This window comes from Tachysurus vachellii, chromosome 23 (assembly GCF_030014155.1).
Source record: "Tachysurus vachellii isolate PV-2020 chromosome 23, HZAU_Pvac_v1, whole genome shotgun sequence".
Classification (NCBI taxonomy): Eukaryota; Metazoa; Chordata; class Actinopteri; order Siluriformes; family Bagridae; genus Tachysurus; species Tachysurus vachellii.
In genome coordinates, this window is record NC_083482.1 from 1,538,338 (window position 1) to 1,555,837 (window position 17,500).

At 43.0% G+C, this 17,500-nt stretch overlaps 2 protein-coding genes across 4 annotated transcripts in view; both read left to right on the forward strand.

Annotated features, from left to right (window-relative positions):
* Positions 1 to 2,708, forward strand: part of LOC132838970 (ribonuclease inhibitor-like) — a 5,573-nt gene extending 2,865 nt beyond the window's left edge. For all 3 annotated transcript variants that reach the window (XM_060859680.1, XM_060859679.1, XM_060859678.1), the window contains exons 5-7: positions 843 to 1,016; positions 1,150 to 1,323; positions 1,631 to 2,708. In XM_060859680.1, the coding sequence (XP_060715663.1) occupies positions 843 to 1,016; positions 1,150 to 1,323; positions 1,631 to 1,652 (370 nt within the window). In that variant the 3' untranslated portion in view covers positions 1,653 to 2,708. The remainder of the gene's footprint in view (positions 1 to 842; positions 1,017 to 1,149; positions 1,324 to 1,630) is intronic.
* A 3,428-nt stretch (positions 2,709 to 6,136) lies between these two features.
* The window catches only part of tspan7b (tetraspanin 7b), a 28,899-nt gene continuing 17,535 nt past the window's right edge, over positions 6,137 to 17,500 (forward strand). Inside the window, exon 1 of the mRNA XM_060859594.1 lies at positions 6,137 to 6,298. Within this exon, the coding sequence (XP_060715577.1) occupies positions 6,218 to 6,298 (81 nt within the window). The 5' untranslated portion in view covers positions 6,137 to 6,217. The remainder of the gene's footprint in view (positions 6,299 to 17,500) is intronic.

Sequence of the window (17,500 nt, forward strand, 5' to 3'; positions counted from 1 at the left end):
TAATAGTTACCTGGGTTACGTATGTATGTGTGGGCGGAGCTATCAAAACAGAGGTGACACCCATTTGGGTTAGGGGCGTGTTTGTTTTGGTGATTTCAAATGTCAACATTGGATTTCAAACGTCGTGCATCGCACCTTTAAAAGGAGAAGCTGACTATCTTTTCCTTCACTTAAATGAGACAATAATATAAATGAATGAGTAGTTTCCTGTATTTAAATATAACCTTCCATGGGATAAGTTTTCGGGGTGTATTTGCAGTAAAATACGCATTATTTTGCGCGTAACTGAGACTCGCCTGCGCTTTAGATCATCTCCGTCCAGCCCTCTGTTGCACTCAGGCTCAGATGTTCTGCATTAAATCCTCACATAACCCCAAGCTAGGAGGTCAAAAGGTCAGAGGCTGAGACGGACGCAGTTGTGCACTCGAGGCTGATTTTAAAGGAATGTCAGACAGACGGTTCCGGTACTCGTATCGAGGACAGGGTCTGAAACCATACAACACCTCAGGTGAGAGCTGAGACAAATCCAAAGCAGTGAAGAGAGACGTAGAATTCCTGAGTATCAGAGTAAAAGTCTGATATATAATGCAGTTAGTGTCTGGGTTCATGGTTCAGAATTCACGTGACAAACAGCAGTGCAACTGATGTGCAACGCTTCAGAGAAGGCATGAATTGATCACTTGACTTATTATTGCCTTTAATGTCCAGGCTGGTCTCAGCTGAACGTCTCCAATTACCACAGTGTGTTGTGATGATCTAACTGAGTGTTGCTCAGATTCCAACCAATCAGCAGGCACTAGCAGGCAGCCCAGGACAACGAGCTCGTTCTCTTTCCCTCACAGGTTGTGTGACTGCGGGATCACGGAGGCAGGCTGCAGCGCTCTGTCTTTAGCTCTGAGCTCAAACCCATCCCACTTAAGAGAGCTGGATCTGAGCAGTAATAAAATAAGCGACTCGGGAGTCAAGCTGATTTCTGATAATCTGGCTGATCCACAGTGCGTGTTAAAGAAACTCGGGTAAGTTTTAGCATCAGAATAATCAGAGAAGTTAACAGGAAGTGATAAACAAACCAGCTTCTGGTATTCTTCTTCACACCAAACGACTTATAAAGTGATCTTTGCTTCTGTTCCTCTCTCCGTCTCTGTACAGACTGTTTAACTGCGAGGTCACAGGTAAAGGCTGCGCTGCTTTGGTGTCAGCGCTGATGTTGAACCCGTCACATCTCAGAGAGCTGAACCTGGGTGGGAACGATCTGACAAAGTCAGCGCTCGATCTGCTGTTGGCTTTAGTGCAGGATCCTTTCTGCGCCCTGGATAAATTAGAGTACGTAATACTCGGATCTACGATCAAATTGTGTGTAAAATGTTTGTCATAGATCGCTGGTCACTTCTGAAACTGAAAAAACAAAAGCCTTTAGTGTTAAATGAGTCTAAATTGGTCAGATTAGTGTTTCAGAGTCTCAGGGTTTTGATGCCACTTGTGGCTGCTCCATGCGGCGCTTTCGACCATTCACTATAGTGGAGAAACTGAAACACATTATACACTGGTTATTTTTGATTAGTAACATCATTACATTTTGTGCTCTTAAATATTCTACATGTTCAAGCTGATCTTCTCTTCTGTCTTGTAGCTCTGGGATACAGCATGCGTGAAATTCTTTATGGAAATAGATGATGTTCGTCCTTATTCCAGCAACAGAGCAAGTAAACACAGGAACGAATACAAACTCCCTGCATTTAACTCTTAACTGTTAACCAGCGAGTCAGTTTTGTGGATTCAAAGGATTTGCTGTGATGTGTTTTTTTTTCCCTTCTTCTTATTTTTATTATTTTGTATTAAAAATACAGACTATATTTCCAGCATTAATTCCAAGTGACTGTAATTATTTAATCGTCCACTAGAGGGCGCTAGATAGGCGGCTAATACTGACTTGACAAAAACATCAACAAATTAATGAAGGAAGCAGATTCTGTCTTTGAATTTGGTCATTATGATGATGGTGTTTTCACCAAACCTTTTTTTTTTAAGTGTAAAGAAAATGAATAAATGTTGCTTTATTTATTTAGTATGTGCTCCTGCTCACCAGAATTCTGAGCAGCTCGTTTGATTGGCTCAGTGTCTGGTACCTATGTCTGGTACCTCACCTATGTCTGGTACCTCACCAATGTCTGGTACCTCACCTATGTCTGGTACCTCACCTATGTCTGGTACCTCACCTATGTCTGGTACCTCACCAATGTCTGGTACCTCACCTATGTCTGGTACCTCACCTATGTCTGGTACCTCACCAATGTCTGGTACCTCACCTATGTCTGGTACCTCACCTATGTCTGGTACCTCACCTATGTCTGGTACCTCACCAATGTCTGGTACCTCACCAATGTCTGGTACCTCACCTATGTCTGGTACCTCACCTATGTCTAGTACCTCACCAATGTCTGGTACCTCACCAATGTCTGGTACCTCACCTATGTCTGGTACCTCACCAATGTCTGGTACCTCACCAATGTCTGGTACCTCACCTATGTCTGGTACCTCACCTATGTCTGGTACCTCACCTATGTCTGGTACCTCACCTATGTCTGGTATAAGACATTAACTTGGTTAACATACGAAGTGATGTATTGTTTGATGTAATCTTTTGTTCTGTACATAGCCTCTATTCACCGAAGCTGTGTACTCTGTAAATAAACGAATGAATAAAACTGGTTTGGTGGCTCAGTCACTAACTTTTTTTATACCAGTTACCAGCTTCTGGTCTTCTGGAGATGAGGACGTAACACACTACATTGTTTTCGGTTAAACACACAGTAAGGATTTAATGCTGAAATCACTATTCAGTAAATGTCTAAAATACATAAATATGGCAATAAATGAGTGGAAATCCTGAATGAGCTGAGAAGTTTAGCGCTGAGTTCTTGGTCAACTTCTCCTTCAAATCCTGAGCATGTTTTCTTTACAGAAGGTCTTCACAAAAAAGAATAGGTATAGGTAGGCATAATGAACAGGTCGATGGCTAGCGGACAAAACACTAAGAAACGTTTAAATTACTAAAAGGATTAGCGGTTTGTGTATTTCTTTAATATGCAATACCATGACCTCGTCTGTTAGCAATAAATATATAGCTAAGTTAACATTAGCAGAACCATCCAGGTTCTCAATAGGCTGTGAATTTTGGGTGGCTGATGGCACACACCAGTGTGATAATTGTGAAACAGAAGTGTGAACTTATTTCTCACTGTGCTGTTGATCATATGAGCAGAGTGAAGAAGTGAAGAAGAGACAATTTACATTCCTTCTGTTGTCACGTTTGTACAATCTGAACACATTTCATTTGAACAAACTTCTACATCATATTTTATATGAATATATTTTTTGTCATATCAATAAACCCCAACAATACTAAACGACATTATTAAACAAACTAAAGAATTAGTTGATGTTAAATCCTTTTGATGATGCTAGCTAGTTTACCGTAATGCTAACACGTGGTTTATACGGTTCGCTACAACGCTACTCTGTGTGTTAATGTGTACTATAATGCATATTAACTCACATTCTTCCTCATTTTCTTTTATATTATTTTTGTCTTATCAGTAAACCCTAACAATCTTATTAAACAAACTGAAGAATTAGTTGATTTTAAATCCTGTTCCTCTCAGTAATGCTAACACGTGGTTTATCCTGTTAGCTACAATAAAAATTTACTCATTTGTTAATGATTGAGTTAACTTGATTATTTTAGATGATAGCTTGTTTCCTTTCTCAGCTTGCCAACCTTCATCCTAAAGTTAGCACTTTAGTTAAACAGTTAGTAAATTCTTTGTATTCCTTTGACATTTCTTTTCATTTAGTTTTGCTGCTTGTTCCTTTTTTAGTATTAGTAAGTAACTAAAACAAAAAAGATCATAATATTTAAATATCATACACATGGATGTAGCTGGTCTTTTAATGAAACCATGGTCTGTGCCTTCGTTTAAACTTGCACACTAGCACACAAAACAGTATGTAAGTATACATGTGTGGCCCGTTGTGAACAGTGTTGTTTCTATACTAGTGCACTATACAGTATGTTAGTATACACTAGTGCACTAAACAGCATGTTAGTATACACTAGTGCACTAAACAGTATGTTAGTATACACTAGTGTACTAAACACTAGTGCACTAAACAGTATGTAAGTATACACTAGTGCACTAAACAGTATGTTAGTATACACTAGTGCACTAAACACTAGTGCACTAAACAGTATGTTAGTATACACTAGTGTACTAAACAGTATGTAAGTATACACTAGTGCACTAAACAGTATGTAAGTATACACTAGTGCACTAAACAGTATGTTAGTATACACTAGTGCACTAAACAGTATGTTAGTGTACACTAGTGTACTAAACACTAGTGCACTAAACAGTATGTAAATATACACTAGTGTACTAAACAGTATGTTAGTATACACTAGTGCACTAAACAGTATGTAAGTATACACTAGTGCACTAAACAGTATGTTAGTATACACTAGTGCACTAAACAGTATGTTAGTGTACACTAGTGCACCAAACAGTATGTTAGTGTACACTAGTGCACTAAACACTAGTGCACTAAACAGTATGTAAGTATACACTAGTGCACTAAACAGTATGTTAGTATACACTAGTGCACTAAACAGTATGTTAGTGTACACTAGTGCACCAAACAGTATGTTAGTGTACACTAGTGCACTAAACACTAGTGCACTAAACAGTATGTAAGTATACACTAGTGCACTAAACAGTATGTTAGTATACACTAGTGCACTAAACAGTATGTAAGTATACACTAGTGCACTAAACAGTATGTTAGTATACACTAGTGCACTAAACAGTATGCTAGTATACACTAGTGCACTAAACAGTATGTTAGTATACACTAGTGCACTAAACAGTATGTTAGTATACACTAGTGCACTAAACTCTAGTGCACTAAACAGTATGTTAGTATACACTAGTGCACTAAACAGTATGTTAGTATACACTAGTGCACTAAACAGTATGTTAGTATACACTAGTGCACTAAACTCTAGTGCACTAAACAGTATGTTAGTATACACTAGTGCACTAAACAGTATGTTAGTATACACTAGTGCACTAAACAGTATGTTAGTATACACTAGTGCACTAAACAGTATGTTAGTATACACTAGTGCACTAAACAGTATGTTAGTATACACTAGTGCACTAAACTCTAGTGCACTAAACAGTATGTTAGTATACACTAGTGCACTAAACTCTAGTGCACTAAACAGTATGTTAGTATACACTAGTGCACTAAACAGTATGTTAGTATACACTAGTGCACTAAACTCTAGTGCACTAAACAGTATGTTAGTATACACTAGTGCACTAAACAGTATGTTAGTATACACTAGTGCACTAAACAGTATGTTAGTATACACTAGTGCACTAAACAGTATGTTAGTATACACTAGTGCACTAAACAGTATGTTAGTATACACTAGTGCACTAAACTCTAGTGCACTAAACAGTATGTTAGTATACACTAGTGCACTAAACTCTAGTGCACTAAACAGTATGTTAGTATACACTAGTGCACTAAACAGTATGTTAGTATACACTAGTGCACTAAACAGTATGTTAGTATACACTAGTGTACTAAACAGTATGTTAGTATACACTAGTGCACTAAACACTAGTGCACTAAACAGTATGTAAGTATACACTAGTGTACTAAACAGTATGTTAGTATACACTAGTGCACTAAACTCTAGTGCACTAAACAGTATGTTAGTATACATGTGGAGAAATAGAGCGGCTTCTCTGTCGGTTGCTTTGGCAACGCCGCAGCACATCAAAGGGCGCGTGTTAAATTGCATATAAGTCTATTGTTTTATCGTAACACGCTTTTTATTGAGACTCTACAGCGACATTACGGAATAAAACAGAATTGTTTCACAAATTCCTACAGTTTTGTTTTGATTAGCAGCGTTTTTCCTCCTGCTGATGTTAATGCACCTGCGCCATCGCCCTTGGTGCATGTCACGTGATTATAAACGGGGGGTGGGGGTGGGGGGTGGGGGGATGAGCGTCACTGTAAGGCAGGACCTGGAGGCGCTGCTCGCTCTCTGATTGGCTGATGCTGTGAGACCGGCAGCACTGAGAGAGGCCGCAGCTCGCGCAGGGGAACGAGAGCAGCGCGCGCACCGCCCGTTCACTGTAGTATGGCATCGAGGAGAATGGAGACCAAACCCGTGATAACGTGTCTGAAAACCCTGCTCATCGTCTACTCCTTCGTGTTCTGGGTGAGTGACGCTGTACTCCGGCGCGGACGAGTCGTTAGTCGCTCGTGCGGGTGTGTTTGATGTGTGACGGTAATAAATAACGGTTTTGTCGCGCGCTCGCGCCCCCGGTAAACAAGTGCACGGGTCGTGAGACGTGCACGAGCGTTCTTGCTGTAGCACCTCATCGATTTCATGGGTTTGGTTCCTTAATTCACGCGCTGCTTATCTTCAGATGGTGATGTGATTATTCTCTGACGTTATTTATGTACGCGCTCGCGCACGCGTCCCGAACGGCTCCCTGCTCCATCATGCACTACGCAAGGCTTGACTTTATATGTGATGTGTGTTAGCTCACACTCCTTAGTGTTAATGCACAGAGCTCTATAAAGGCTACTAAGGGTATAAATGTAGTGCATTACATCCCACTGTTATTACTACACGTTATATAGAGTGTGAATGCAGTCATGTCTCATACTCTGTATACATAGTGCACAATATGCATGGCCTGAACACCACAGAGCTGCACTATACAGTATGTCCACAATGACTAAAGGCATGAAGGCTAATAAACACTGTGTTAGATTTAGTACCTGAACACTTATATATGGTCATTATTTAGGGTAAGGTTATAGATTCTGTGCTTTGTTCACTGCATTGTGCTACTATTTGCACTACATTGTTATAAACATGTAGTTACTTGCTGACTGTTAACTGAAGTGTTTAACAAATCAACTAAACATGAATGATGGTTTATTCTCATCCTGCCATTTATCATTAGTTAGTGCAGTTTAACTCACTTTGCTAATCTACTCTAAAAACAACGCCGGAATGAACCTCAGCTCATGATGGGTAAAAACAAACAAACAAACAAACAAGCAGTTTTCACACTCGTTATTGTGTTATTTAGTTTTTGTTTAACTAGCTAGCTGGACAGGCCCCTCCCACAAGTGACAAGATACAAATGAGCACTAAATGTGAAATAATGGATGTGAGCACCACAGAGTACCAAGTTAGTTTGGTTTAAGATGGTGTGTTAAAAAGAGACAGGTTCAGACACACACACATACACACACACACACACATACACATACACACACACAGACACACATACACACACACACATACACACACAGACACAAATACATACACAGACGCACATATACATAAACATTCACACACACAAATACACACACACATACATATATATACACACACACACAGACACACACAAATACACACACACATATATACACACACACAGACACACACACATATATTCACACATATATATATATATATATATATATATATACACACACATAGACACACATACACAACACACAGACAAACACACAGACAGACACACACACATACACACACAGACACACACATATATACACACACAGACACGCACACACATATATACACATTCACACACACAAATACACACACACATACGTATATATACACACACACAGACACACACAAATACACACACATATACACACACACATATATTCACATACACAACACACACAGACAAACACACACACAGACACACACACAGACACACACACATACACACACACAGACACGCACACACATATATACACATTCACACACACAAATACACACACATACATATATACACACACACAGACGCACACACATATATACACATACACACACACATACACACACAGACACACAAACTCCTAACATCATAATGACAGTTGAACTGGAGCCTACCAGGCTTTCAGTAATTATTATGGCAGAACAGCTTACAGCTTACATAACAGCTCATTATTGTGTAATAACAACTATATAAGAAATAATCTTGTGCTCTCGCTCTGCTTCATGTAGCGCACTTGAGTATCAGGATGTATCTCAAATTGCCTTCATATATATTTAACAGCATGTAGTGCACTATATAGGGTGCATTATTCACTCCATCTGAATTCACACTTCATTTTATAATCATTACAATAAAAATAAAATCATCTAATACGTTACATAAAGCACGTGACACCATATAAACTCTTGCTTGTTTGTTTACTCCTGAAGGTGAGACTTTCCCTCAGCACTGAGCTCATGGCAGTGTTTGTATTTGTGTAATTACAGAATGGTTTGTTTCTACACACACACTTTTCTTAGTGATTTATCCACACTGAGGTAAATGTTGATCTTTTTGATGATTCAGTGTCATTTCTAAATGCTAATGCTACAGTAGGTGTTAGCTAGCTGCATGGCTAGTCATTAGCTACCTTACACTGAGGTAGTTCATGTTTCCCAGTTGCCTAGCAGCTGTGTTTTGTGGATGTATTGTGTGTTTGTGTTTCTGTTCAGTTAGTACGCAACATTAAATATCATTAGGGATTTGTAGTGAGTGATATTTAGAGCCTAGCGTTGCTCAGCAAAGCTGTCAGTGATGCTCTTACTGTTTGTGTGTAAACAGATTGTTTTTGTGTGCTACTGGATCCAGTCAGGATGTTCAGCACGTACACACTTCACACCCTGGTGCTAAACTCACACACACACACTCACACACACACTCAGACACACACACACAGACGCACTCACATACTCACAGACACACATGCACGCAAGCACACACACACACAGACGCACTCAGACACACACACATGCACGCACGCAGACACACGCAGACACACTCACACACACACTCACACACACACAGACGCACTCAGACACACGCGCACACACACACAGACGCACTCACACACACGCACACACAAAGACGCACTCATACACATACACGCACGCACACACAAACACACACACGCACTCAGACACACACACACGCACCCACAGAAGATGCACTCACACACACACGCACACACAAAGACGCACTCAGACACAGACACACACGCATGCACACACACACACGCACTCAGACACACACACACGCACACACAGAAGATTCACTCACACACACACACGCACACACAGACGCACTGAGACACACGCGCACACACACACAGACACACTCACACACACGCACACACAAAGACGCACTCATACACATACACGCACGCACACACACACACACACACGCACTCAGACACACACACACGCACCCACAGAAGATGCACTCACACACACACACGCACACACAAAGACGCACTCAGACACAGACACACACGCATGCACACACACACACACGCACTCAGACACACACACACGCACACACAGAAGATTCACTCACACACACACACGCACACACAGACGCACTGAGACACACACAGAAGATGCACTCACACACACACACGCACACACAAAGACGCACTCAGACACAGACACACACGCATGCACACACACACACACGCACTCAGACACACACACACGCACACACAGAAGATTCACTCACACACACACACACGCACACACAGACGCACTGAGACACACACACAGAAGATGCACACACACACACCCACATTTGTGGGTGATTTCACTCAGAGTGATTTCACTCTCTGGAGTAACAGTAAACACGTCCTCAGTCCTTGTGTTTATATTAAACCATTTTTTCTTTCTGATACATTTTTTTCTTGTCTCTTTTTTCTTTTGAAGAGCTTCACTTCATTTTAAACGGCCTCATGTTAAACCTTTTCTCTCACTGCAGCCTGCACTTTTCTCCTTCTCCCGTCTGAAGCATTTCTACACCGATGCCTTGATATCAACTTAACACGTTGCTTAGTAGCTAGCTGTTTGCCGTTGTTACGGTAACCGAGGTGGCTAGACATATTCTGTCTCTGAGTCTCGTGTCTATACATGAATCCGTCTCTCCGTCATCCCGATCACACGCATGGATTTTTTATTATAGATTTAATATTAAGAGTTCTGAGCAGACCGACACAGGACTCTGTGATGACCTTCACCTTCAGAGTGAATCAGTCAGTGACAACGTTTGTGTAATTAAACTCCTATGATGATCCCTTGTGACCTGTAACACTGGTGTTTATTACTATTCCCTAAATGATTGGCAAGTAATACGCCAACCCTGTGTGTGTGTCTCTGTGTGTCTCTGTGTGTCTGTGTGTGTGTCTGTGTGTTTGTGCCTCTGAGTATGTCTGGGTGTGGGTGTGTGTGTGTGTATCTGGGTCTGTGTGTGTGTCTCTGTGTAAGTGTCTGTGTGTATGTGTGTGTATCTCTGTGTGTCTCTGTGTGAGTGTGTGTGCGTGTGTGTGTGTCTCTGTGTGTGTCTGTGTAAGTGTCTGTGTGTGTGTCTGTGTAAGTGTCTGTGTGTGTGTCTGTGTAAGTGTCTGTGTGTGTGTGTGTGTGCCTCCGAGTATGTCTGGGTGTGGGTGTGAGTGTGTGAGTGTGTCTCTGTGTGTGTCTCTATGTGACTGTGTGTGTCTCTATGTGTGTCTCTGTGTGACTGTGTGTGTGTGGGTCTGTGTGTGAGAGTGTGTGTGTGTGCCTCTGAGTATGTCTGGGTGTGGGTGTGAGTGTGTGAGTCTGTCTCTGTGTGTCTCTGTGTGAGTGTGTGTGTGTGTGTGTATCTGGTTCTGTGTGTGTGTCTCTGTGTAAGTGTCTGTGTGTATGTGTGTGTATCTCTGTGTGTCTCTGTGTGTGTCTCTGTGTGAGTGTGCGTGCGTGTGTGTGTGTGTCTCTGTGTGTGTCTGTGTAAGTGTCTGTGTGTGTGTCTGTGTAAGTGTCTGTGTGTGTGTGTGCCTCCGAGTATGTCTGGGTGTGGGTGTTAGTGTGTGAGTGTGTCTCTGTGTGTGTCTCTATGTGACTGTGTGTGTGTCTCTATGTGTGTCTCTGTGTGAGTGTGTGTATGTGGGTCTGTGTATGAGAGTGTGTGTGTTTGTGTGTGTGTGCCGTCCCTCTACTTCCTGCAATCCTGCAATCCGATCTGCTGTGTTAGGAATTTAGTGGCTGTGTGATACGTAGCGGACGACAGCTGATTTTAGATGCCTGAAATGTCCAGACACTGTGTGTGAGAGCTGAGAGCTGAGAGCTGAGAGCTTTCTCCACCATCATCCTCATGTTCTTCATGTTCCTTCATGCTTCTTATGTTCCTCATACACGATTTCTTTCATTGTATATATATTATATGTACATATAGGCTGTATATCAGCTAGTGAGAACACTAGAATCCCTACACATCAGATTTCAAGGACATTTGGGCGTCTGGTTTGGGAGCAGGAGCAGGAGCAGGACCTGAGGAACTCTTTGTGATGTATGGAAGCTTGACGCCTGACTGATTGACACACGTTTACCTCAGAGTATCGGTCATTAAATACTGGTGCTCTTTACACGTTCCTGTCCATCACCACATCATCACCAGGACGTCCCTCGGTGGTTGTTTTAGCTCTAATCCTGACCCCTGGTGCATCTCTGTCCTGCCTTCTGACCCAGATTCTCTTCTCTAGCACTGTGTCATCATTTTTGCTGTATAATATATAATAACTCTCTACCTATAATCCTCACGGGTGCTTAATAATACGGGACTTATTACTAAAAGTAGAAACTTACTGAAATTTCTTTAGCAATTTGGCTATTTTTTGTTTGTTTGTTTACATTTGGCAGAGACGATCTGCAGAACGAAACCGTGTTCGTCAGCGTGAAACAGAAATGTGATTTTAGTCTCTCCATCTCGCTCGTTAACGCATCTGGGTCGATGGGACGGAACGATGCTAATGGTACATCATAAGGCAGGACCTTTCGGCTTCGTGGAGCTCTCTCTCCTGCTCTCTGTGTGTCTGTACCATGATAATTGTGTTTGCTTTGCTTTGCCGTAATGTTCCCCAGCAGGCACGGACGGCACACAGGGCGGCTTTATCTGCACCGAGCGAGAGAGAGAGAGAGAGAGAGAGAGAGAGAGAGAGAGAGTTACTCTCGCACTCACACCGTCTCGATCTCTCCTGTTACAGCTCCAGGCTTGATGAGAAAATGACACGATTGATTGGTTCTTCTTGCGACTGCCTCTGTTTCCTCATCCTCACCCCACACACGCTCTCTTCCTCAGCAGACAATAGACCGAGTGCTGGGGAACATCGGGGCAAACAGAATTGTGGCTCGGCTCCTGTTTTCCTCAGGTTCACCTCACGCCTCTCATTATATATACAACAAATGAATAAATCTTTCATCTTTCAGTTTCACCGAACACGTTTGACGTTTGCTGGAGGTTCGGGAGCACAACTTGTAGATCCTAACATGATCCTCTACCTGACATCATTTCATTTGGTGAATATTTACAATGTCTGCTGTGGCGGGAACTGTGGCCTGATTGGTGGAGGCGTAATGAAGACAGCATCCTGTTAGTTATGCACTGTTTGAACAGCAGACCTCTCAATCTGCTCAACCCATACTGTAGAGAGCGTGCGGGTCACATGAAGATCCTGCTCCGTTACAGGAATTCTTGGTTATATGGTTACACAAGCGCATAATAACACCAGCCTTGTGCCTCAGTGATCTACAGTGTGGAGAAAGTGCTGGCAGAATTCAGCATTTCATCCATTTTGTAGCTCTGCTGTCATGTACAACAGTGACTGAGCCTGGAGTCATGGGCCAGTTGGTTGAAGTCACATTTGAAACAAGAACTTTGATCTGATTAGATACAGTGGCATTGTGGGCGGGACCTGTGGTTAGAGTGGCATTGTGGGCGGGACCTGTGGTTAGAGTGGCATTGTGGGCGGGACCTGTGGTTAGAGTGGCATTGTGGGCGGGACCTGTGGTTAGAGTGGCATTGTGGGTGGGACCTGTGGTTAGAGTGGCATTGTGGGTGGGACCTGTGGTTAGAGTGGCATTGTGGGCGGAACCTGTGGTTAGAGTGGCATTATGGGTAGGACCTGTGGTTAGAGTGGCATTATGGGTAGGACCTGTGGTTAGAGTGGCATTGTGGGCGGGACCTGTGGTTAGAGTGGCATTGTGGGTGGGACCTGTGGTTAGAGTGGCATTGTGGGTGGGACCTGTGGTTAGAGTGGCATTGTGGGCGGGACCTGTGGTTAGAGTGGCATTGTGGGTGGGACCTGTGGTTAGAGTGGCATTGTGGGTGGGACCTGTGGTTAGAGTGGCATTGTTGGCATTGTAGGCGGGACGTGTGGTTAGAGTGGCGTTGTGGGCGGGACCTGTGGTTAGAGTGGCATTGTGGGCGGGACCTGTGGTTAGAGTGGCATTGTGGGCGGGACCTGTGGTTAGAGTGGCATTGTGAGTGGGACCTGTGGTTAGAGTGGCATTGTAAGCGGGACCTGTGGTTAGAGTGGCATTGTAAGCGGGACCTGTGGTTAGAGTGGCATTGTGGGCGGGATCTGTGGTTAGAGTTTCATTGTAGGCGGGACCTGTGGTTAGAGTGGCATTGTGGGCGGGACCTGTGGGAAGGCCTACACAACAGTCGACCTAGAAAAGCAAAAGTGAAAGCAAATGTGGCAGCATGTGGCATGTCATCTGATATAAAGCGATACATTACTGATCTGTTATGTGACATGATGTCATATAATACGAGGATGAAGATTAGAAACGATTTTGTCACCATCCTCCTTCATCAACAGTACTGTGACGACTTCTTCCACGTAGATCCCTGAAGCGTGAACAATGTCTGCTTTATGTAAGGATGGAGTTCAGATGAAGCGGTTCGAAACTCTGTGACGCAGCTACACACTGAGTCTCTTCTCAATGAGCCAAAGGTCCCTGTGAGGTGTTTACAAGGCAGGCTGAATTATTCCCACGTGGAAGCTGTTGTCTTGCGTAAGCAGATTTATTAATACCAGTTGGCACGTAACCTGAGACTGGGGACTGGGGACGTGAGGACGAGGAACATGGAACAGATCAGACCTGCGATTACACAACGAAGGTTTCACAACATACACAGTTATTATGGTGTTCATGGGTCCAGTTTGTCTCATCCAGTGTATCTTCTACTGTATGTAGATACTTTACAAGTGTTTATTAAAACAGAAGAGTTCATTAAACCAGAAACAGGAAAAAACAAAACTTACCAGAAAAAAGCTAGAGGTTTTTTTTTCTGTGGAAACACAAACAGATTAGCAATAATAGCAATAGGAAGCTAGCTAAGATCCTAGAAGCAATGAAATCTTAGATAGGAAAAGTAACAAATACTTTCAGATTTGCGGTTGTGTTCGCGTCTTTCAGCTTGTTGTTGTTGTTGTTGTTGTTGTTGTTTAAATAGAATTGGATTGAAACACAGCCCTAATTGGCCTTTTCCTCAGTCGCCACTCCAGAAGCACGGCTAGTTCATTAAACGCGGGATGATCAAAGTCCTGCACACGGTAACGGCGCTATAATAAAAGAAAACAGGGAGCCAAGGCGGTGCTTTTTTATTTATGTATTTTTTTTTAATATATATTTGTGCGTGTGTGTTTAGCGAAAGCACTTTGTTGACGCTCATTAAGCTTGTTAAGCGCTAGCTCGTATCTTTGTGTGCGTGTTCCACTTCAGATGCTACAGCCATTAAATAGCCATCAAAAGACAAACGGATGCAGCCTGAAAGCTTTGAAGAGAAGCGTCAGGTTACGCTAGAATTTATTATTAGCGCGTGTGCGTGTGTGTGTGTGTGTGTGTGTGTGTGTGTGTGTTAAGATGGACAAATTTAGCTTTAATTCAAGTTTCATCATTCTCAAGCTGTTGTGAGAGAAAAAAATCGATGTCGGTCTAGCTATCGTAGCTGATGAAGTGGAGACAAGCGTCGTCAAGATTATAGGACGGGTTTCAATCGCCTCGACTGTGTTATTCTAGACATCGATCTAAATGTTTATGGGAACACCGCCACTTAAACAGGGGGAAGGGGCTACGTAGTAAAGGTAGACTCGGTGCTTAAGGAACTTGAAGACCTTTAACAAGACTTTCGAATCATCTATATAACACAACAGACACCACAGCAGGGTCTCGCTCTACAACCTTCAGCTCTGTTCGTGTAGAATCTGAAACCTTCAACCAAAACCTGGAAATTTTCCATATTTCCAATTAGGAATAAATAAAGTGTGAAAGATCTCCTCATCGTTCGTGAGTTTGTACTCTGACATCGTAGCCACACGGCTGTTCACACAAGCTGGGTGTCCTGTGTTAAAGGCAGGGTCTCCGATTTTTGAAAAATGCTTCAGAAAACTGAGTTGGGCCGAATAATAAAAAAACAAAAACAAAACAAACGTGTAGCCAATGAGCAGAAAGGGGCGTGGCTTGTCAATATGGGCAGAGAGAGAGTTCAGTGCGCATGTGTGACGTTAGCAGAAAGCGGTTTTAACATTGACATGGAGGATGTGTGGGCGGAGCTATCAATACAGGGGTGGGACCTATTTGTGTTAGGGGCGTGTTTCATTCATTCATTTTCTCATCTTCTACCACTTATCCGAACTACCTCGGGTCACGGGGAGCCTGTGCCTATCTCAGGCGTCATCGGGCATCAAGGCAGGATACACCCTGGACGGAGTGCCAATCCATCACAGGGCACACACACACACACACTCATTCACACACTACGGACAATTTTCCAGAGATGCCAACCTACCATGCATGTCTTTGGACCGGGGGAGGAAACCGGAGTACCCGGAGGAAACCCCGAGGCACGGGGAGAACATGCAAACTCCACACACACAAGGTGGAGGCGGGAATCGAACCCCAACCCTGGAGGTGTGAGGCGAACGTGCTAACCACTAAGCCACAGAGGGGCGTGTTTGTTTTGGTGTTTTCAAATATCAACATTGGCTTTCAAACAACGGAGACCCCACCTTTAAGTCTACTGCAGCAAAGATTCCCAATCCTGATCAAGCCGAACCCATGTGAGAGCTTGACCTAGCAGACATAAGCGAGCATGTGCGGATGTTCTGTGGATCCTTTATATCATACCATCTTCCAGAAGATTCTACATAATCAGCCCCATCGTATGTGCTATCAAGTCGGTATCTCGTTACACGCTCACATTCTGACGATTAGCTACGACGGACGTTTTTATTAACAGAGCGACGTTTAATTTTGTTTCTGGCTGTGTTCCACGTTCAGTGTTCGCCAAGGACGCTCGAGTGCACGTCAAAATGGCCGCCTTAGAGACAGCGGGAAAGCATCTCATTAGAAATTCTGTTCCGCTTTCTGGGAGCGAAAAAGGTCAGAGAGGTCCTGAGGCGACATTCCTGACCCTGTAATTAGTTTGCGATTGTGGAATTTGAAGAAGATTGGAATTCCCATCTGCCTCCGATGGAAGAGCAGGACGGCGGCGCTATCGCTAATGCTAAAGCTGGGGCTGTGACGGCTTTTTAACGTGTGACTGCTAATTAAAGGCAGGATATTATTAGCCTTTAGCTCACACCGAGGCACTAAATGCTCCTGTACAACTTGTCATGGCTTTGAGTTGAATTTGAAACGTGCTTCAGGAGCTCGGCGTCTGTTGGAAAGCAGCACAGAAGAGCTGTTTATCCTTCACACCTTCATGCATTAAAACAAGGTGTGACTCTTTAAGCTCATGCTAATCTCACCTGATTGGCACCTGAGACTAGTCACGGGCAGATTAACTGGGAATTAACAGAACAGTTGTGATGGAGATACTTAGTGTTTTATGTCACCCACTGGATGAACTGATGAATGGACAGATGAATGAATGGATAATGCAGGTGTTTACTCTGATATCCATTTAACCATCATCCATCTGTTTCTCCTTTAGTTCACTATCTAATCATTCATCCATCCATTAATCCAGCATCCATTCTTTCATATAAAACCATTATTCATGTATTCATCCATCCATCCATCCATATATTAATCCACCCATTCATCTGACCATTAATCTGTATCTGTCTATCTGTCCATTAACTTACAGTATGTTTTATTTTTCTCTCTCTCTTTCACTCTCTTTCACTCTCTTTCACTCTCTTTCACTCTCTCTCTCTCTCTCTCTCTCTCTCTCTCTCTCTCTCTCTCTCTCTCTCTCTCTCTCTCTCTCTCTCCTGTCTCCCCCTGTTACGTCCTTTTCTATTTGTTTTCTGTTTTGGGGAGGTGTTTATGTTTCTGTGCAGGATAAACCCTGATTGGTTTAGAGCAGGGCGTGGCACCAGGTGAACCTCAGGAACCAATCAGATAGTTTATTGATCTTTCAGTTACCCCAGTTTCTCATTCCCTTTGATGTTTCGCCTTCACCCCTAGACGGGGCGTAACACCCCCCCTCTCTCTGTATCTCTCTCTCCCCCCTCTATCTCTGTAACTCTCTCTCCCCCTCTCTCTCTGTATCTCTCTCTCTCTCTCTCTCTCTCTCTC